This window comes from Desmodus rotundus, chromosome 2 (genome assembly GCF_022682495.2).
Source record: "Desmodus rotundus isolate HL8 chromosome 2, HLdesRot8A.1, whole genome shotgun sequence".
NCBI lineage: Eukaryota > Metazoa > Chordata > Mammalia > Chiroptera > Phyllostomidae > Desmodus > Desmodus rotundus.
In genome coordinates, this window is record NC_071388.1 from 192,168,515 (window position 1) to 192,174,573 (window position 6,059).

Sequence of the window (6,059 nt, forward strand, 5' to 3'; positions counted from 1 at the left end):
AAAATATCCCAGGAATAATTTAGATTAAACATTTGCAACTAATCTTCATGTCCACAACCCATTTGGCATTTAAATGAATATTAGGTTTCTTTCTTTGTAGCTGATAGTCTCATTCTTTATTGAACTAAGATTTTTTTTTTAATTTAGTCTTCTTTGAAGAAGCAGAATAAGTTTGTTATGGAATTTTTCTTGACATCCAAAAGCTACCAAAGCTACCACGTTGGTGTATTGGGTGTGTTCTAAATGACATCACATCACAAGTCTCTCTAGGAATCGAGAAAAGAATCCACTGACTCATCTTAACGTAAACATCGAAAACCTACTTCTAGAGGTACAGGTGATGCGTCCACTGCCTTCTCCCAGACAAGTGCAATCCACCATCATCCAGCCTTGATAGGGCTTTTCCCAGGTTTCCCCGACAACGTAGGAAGTCCCACCCGCATGGTCAAAACACTTCTCAGCTGTAGGAAAATGTGGACGCAAAAGTGGGGGAAAAAAGTTATTTCAAATTGTGCAGTCTCCCTGTAATTTAAAGTGTATGTGTAAGCAAAAATCCAGCCACATTTTTTTAAGTGGTACTCTGTTCAAAAAGAAAGGCATGCCCTGTAACTAAGCACATAGTAACCAAAGCGAAAGAAAGCTCAAGTCGAGTTGGCAGGCAGAAACTCTGTTGCCCTAATAAGTACATAAGTTCATGGCCTATATATTTTCAGCCTGTACCATTCCTCTTCACACCAGCACTTTTAACTGAAAAGAATCTATGTATGTATCCAGTCTGGGGGAAACTAAGTATGCAAAATGCCAATTTAATTATGAATGACCAATTATGAATGCCTAAAAAATGACAAGAAAGCCCTTAAAAATTGGATTTCTATAAAAACAACCACAACACAAAGGAAAATAAAAGTCTGTGAATTACAGGACAATAACTAGATTAAAGTAGGTAGAAATTTTAAAATTTGTATCTAGAGAATCAGCTAAGGATTGAGATCAAAAGAAACTCAACAATTCTGGTAAAAAAAAACCCCTAAGGTTTGACAGAGCACACACAATTTTGTGCTTCAGTCTAGTGTGTTCTAATAAAAATGTCAAAAGTATCATTTTTTTTTCCTTTTAAATAATTTATATCTCGACCAAGCAAAATCTGATATTAGGTATTAGACAAAAGAAATTACTTCCTCCTAAATCTTTTAATTCTATCTTGTGCTTTTGAAACAAAAGTAAGACTTACATACAGGTGAGTACTTTTTGATCTGATTCTTTAAAACTAAAGATTATAAAACATTTCATAATGTTTTAAAAGATTTTATTTGTTTTTAAAGAGAGGGGAAGGAGGGATAAAGAGAGGGAGAGAAACATTGATGTGCGAGAGATACATCTATCCATTGCCTCCCACTCGCCCCCAACTGGGAACCTGGCCCGCAACCCAGGCATGTGCCCTGACTGGGAATCGAACCACCAACCCTTTGGTTCACAGGCCAGCACTCAATCCACTGAGCCACACCAGCCAGGGCTAAAATATTTCATTATTTAAAATAAAATTCCAAGTTCACCATTTTTTTTAAATTGCAATTCAGACCTCTTTTCCAAGTCGAATTTGGTTCAACCCACCACTTGGTGCATTCCCACCCCCCCTCCATCGGTAGGAGTCACACACCTATGGGCTTGCAGGTCCATTCTCCTTTCCCGTTACCAAGACACACACACTCTAGCATGTAGCCACCAGTCTCATGTGGCCTTCTCCAGGTGTCACCGATCTTGTAGGACTGACCCCCTTCATGGCAGCGGTCTGTTCAAGATTAAAAAATGTTAAAGAGAGTGGGACAGAAAACATTTAAAACAAGAAAGAATAGGTCTCCTGTTCTACACAGAGTAGGGACTTAGGTTAGCCAAAGTAAAGACACAGAGAATGGCTTTCCCATCACAGACAGGGGAAAAGTTAACAGGTCTGGTCACTTGGGGTCATTCAATTAAATGTTTTGTTTAAACACAATGGGAAACCACAGAGAAAATTGAATGGCAAAGAAAGAGGTCATAAATCCTGGTTCCCCAGAGGGATCACAGGAAATTGGGTCCTGAAGCAGAAAAGAAAGGCTGGCAGGCATGGCCTCCTCACACACACAGCAGCGTGAGTCTGAGACTGATTCAATGAAAAAGCCATACTGGGTATAGTATTTCAGCCTTCGGGAGCGGGGAGTCTGTATTTAGCCTAGGTTAGAAATGTCATTTTGGCAGAAAGCAAAGAGAGGTGTACTTATCAAATGTGAAAATCCAGGTACTTCTCTAGGCTGTTAAATGCAGTAACACATCCAAAGGCTGACCGACCCACTAGATTGTAAACACTATCGTCCACTGACTCCTAACATTTGCCAGTAAATTTGGATCAACCCTAACATTAAGTATGGGGAAAGCAGTTGGGCCCGTTCACAAGGGACTGACTTGGTTTTTTGGACCAAGTGACTTATACTTAAAGGATGGATCAAAAAAACTAAATGCTATGTTAATAGAATCTATTTGTAACACAGTGAATCATACTGGAAAGAGCACCTCGGCTAAATAAACTAAAATTGATGAGCATCCACTCAGTCCCCAAAGTATCTTGGAAACACTGGTAGGCTACCACATTACCCTTGGGAATAGAGATCCACTTCCTGGGTATAAACTATTGGTCACAAAGAAACCAGACTCTTTGTGTGGGATGCAAGAGATCTCAGCTTTATAAACAAGAGCAGTCCACACAATGGGAGGTTCACTCTTCACAGCCATCTTCCCAATCACTGCAGAGTAATCACATGATCAGTCTGGCTTGGGGATGTCCAGGTAATGTAAAATGTGCAACTCCCTTACACATGTCCTACTGGAGTGGAACCCAGGAGAACCACTTGGTTACACTATGTACATACACACACACAGACTAAACATTGGTTCTACCTGTGCTCAAAATTAAAACTATCCAGTCATCTATAAACAGAACATGACAGTGACAGTAATGGACAAATTCTTATTTATGATATTTGAGCATCATTTTACAAAATGTCTTTCTTACTTGCAATGGTACAGCTTATTCTTCTTCGCCCAGCCCCAATGCAGGTACAGTCCCAGATCATGGAGTCTTTAGGGCGCTCGTAAGTGTCCCCTACCCGGTAAGTGTTCCCAGTGTACTTGTCAAAGCAAGTCTCTTCAGCTGAGGGGAGAAGGAGAGTCCATGTGAGCCTCGCAATGTACAAGCTTTCTACTACACTAATCACATCCAAAGGAGAGCTCACTTTTCAATTTTATAAGCAACATAATACAACAAAAAGTTTTTTAAAAGTTAAGTGGGAGACCTAGATTGTCCCTTAGGCTCTAATAAAGCTTCGACTTTTGACCTTCAACAAGTTCCCTAATTTTCTGTAAATTAATTTCTATTGTGAAAGAGTCTCAGGCCCTAGGAGAAAGCCATATGAAGACTACCTAGGACTGGCTAGACCGTGAAGGAAGGACTTCAGACTTAGACCTCTGACTCAGAAAGTCAAAGGAAGGTCCACGTAAAAAGCAAACAATTTGAAGAGCTCCACCCCCACCAGGCACAGTCACGTGTTAATCCTACTATTTCCATTTTAGCTTCATCCCGCTTCTTCTCTGTGCAAGTTGCCATAATTTACAGGAAACATATCAATGGTCATAGAGAATGAGAACTTTGAAGTGATTAGTGGTTTTGTGTAAAAAAAAAAATCACTTCACAACATAATGCCCAAAGTGTTTTCTGGCCCATAATCTTGTAATTTTAGACTTAAAAATACTTTCTAATAAATTAAAATCTTACAAGTAAGTGTTTTGAAGGGAGAATATACAAAATCTTTGATTTTCTTGTCAAAACCTTCGGGAGAGTAACACAAACAGAAGACTCTAGGAACGACTTGGAGATACATTTGTTTTTTTTACTTTAAAGGTAAAGGTAACATGTGAAAAGCAAAATTAGCAGTTATCAAATATTTTTAAGAGAAAATGATGGGTCCATTGAAAAAAATGGTGTATGTACTTTTGCTAAGTTTAATTAACAAGCATCACTTCTCCATTTACTACAAGACACTAACTACTAGGCTTCCCACCACTTACCTTCGGGTTTACTCTCGCAGTTAAAGCCTCGGCTCCCTCCATAACAGGTACAAACCAAGGTATTGCCCAGGTACGTGCGTTCCCATTGTTGGTTTATCTGATAGTGATTCCCATTGTCAAAACAACCAGCTGTAAATAATTGAAAAAGTTATTACATTTGCAATTTCCTTGCACAACTAAATTGACAAGCCTAAGCAACAAACATAGAAAAAAATAAGTTAATCTCCAGAACATGAGAATTAAAAGCAATATTCCACTAAAATGTGGAAACTAGTTATTTAAAGAGTTAACCACAATTTGTACACGTAGATATTTAGGTATTCCTTTCTCCCCCTTTTTTTCTGAACTTAGCTAAATGTTATACAGTGATGTCATTTCCATCTGGCCAGGGGTCTACATCAAAGAAGTGGAAACATTTTGAAAAGCAGATAACTGCAATTGCATTTTAAAATATGCAAGAAACTCCTATGCTTTTCTTGGGTAGTAAGAGGGCAATTTTAAGCACTTTCCTTTAGCCAAGGCAAAGGGAGGGTGTGTCTTTGGAAAACTAGAATAGGAATTCCAATCTGATCTCCGTTCTTCCAGAAGGGTCCTGAGGGGCCCTGAGGCAATGTGAATGAACTAAATTACCTCTTTCAAAGTTAGGAGCAACACAGCCATGAACTGCCTTCTTCCCACCCCATTTTGAAAATATTTAACAAGCTATTTAGTAACACAGAAAATAAGAAAGACCACAGTAAACCCAAATGAAAATTTAAAGGCGTGAATTATTTCTCTCTCTAAAGGAAAGCTTTGATGAATTCACAGGAAGACGACCTGAACGTGTGGAGTTGATAAGACCACAGCAGAGCAGCGCAGAGCCCTGTCCTCCCGAGTATTATCTTATCCTCGGCCCTCAGAACCAGCCTGCTCAAACCAATGTCTTTTGTGTCCACAGCCGGTTTCTCTCATTAAGGCGTGCACAGCCTCCACGCGCGCGTGCGCGCGCAAAACTTCAGCCACAACTTTAGTTGGGTTTACGGTCCCATCCCTGCGACAGCCAGCCAGTTTCAGCCCGAAGTCAATACTCACGCTTGCTTTGGCTGACAGGCACCAGGGACGGGGTCTGAATCATTTGCTGAGCCTGTCTCTTGCCCCTCCAGGCGGACACCGCTGTCCCCAGGGACAAGACGGCCAGCAGCAGCTGCAGCCCGAGCCCCGGACCCCTGAGCATCTTGAGACGGTGCGGGGAGGGACGCCCTCACCAGGAGGCAAGTTGCCACCTAGTTCTCTTCGAAACCCGCGGGAGGACTCCTTCCCAGTGCCTCCTGGGGGCCGGACGCCTTAAAGAAGGTAGGGTCCAGAGGATGGGGAACGGGACGGGTAGGGGGACAGAGGGGAAGGAGAGGACGGGCAAGAAGTTGTGGCTGCAGGTCCCGGCTCGCGCCTGGAACTCCCTTCCCTCCCCTGGACAGCGCAGCCGGCGCGGGCGGCCGAGTCCGGACGGCCGGGGTTTATATGGGACTGTCCCCTCCCGCCCCCCGCGAGGCCCCGGGAGCCCTGGAGCTGAGGCCCGCCCCCCCGCCCCCTCCCCGCCTGCGGCCGCCGCCAACCGCGCGCCTATTGGCCGGGGCTCCCAGTGACGTCAGGGGGCCTGTGGGTTCGCCGCGAACAAAAGAGATGCTGATCCCCCGCCAGGATTGGGGCTGGAGAACTTTTTTCGGTTTCCTTTGCGGTTGTCCAACTTTTTGGGGAATGGGTGGGGGGAGGGATGGGAAGCGAGTGGAAAAGGGTAGACGGGGAAGAAAGGGTGGGGCTGGAGTTACGTGAAGCCGAGGGGTTGCAAGTCCTCCTCCATCCCCCTCTCCCCCGCTTCCTTTTCTTTTTCTTTTTCGGGTGGGGGTAGGACATTTCGTCATCTCCGAAAAAAAAATCTCTGCCCACTGGAGTATATTTTGGGGGGAGGACAAAACCATAAAGCA

The 6,059-nt window shown here is 43.2% G+C and overlaps 1 protein-coding gene across 6 annotated transcripts in view; it reads right to left on the minus strand.

The window, feature by feature from the left end:
* FN1 (fibronectin 1) overlaps window positions 1–5,579 on the minus strand; it is a 67,891-nt gene extending 62,312 nt beyond the window's left edge. For 5 of the 6 annotated variants that reach the window (XM_045198234.3, XM_024564008.4, XM_045198235.3 and 2 more), the window contains exons 1-5: window positions 5,170–5,579; window positions 4,099–4,227; window positions 3,047–3,184; window positions 1,658–1,789; window positions 324–461 (exon numbers count right to left, since the gene is read on the minus strand). In XM_045198234.3, the coding sequence (XP_045054169.1) occupies window positions 324–461; window positions 1,658–1,789; window positions 3,047–3,184; window positions 4,099–4,227; window positions 5,170–5,311 (679 nt within the window). In that variant the 5' untranslated portion in view covers window positions 5,312–5,579. The remainder of the gene's footprint in view (window positions 1–323; window positions 462–1,657; window positions 1,790–3,046; window positions 3,185–4,098; window positions 4,228–5,169) is intronic. The other variant, XM_045198236.3, reaches the window with a different exon arrangement.
* Between the last annotated feature and the right edge of the window lie 480 nt (window positions 5,580–6,059).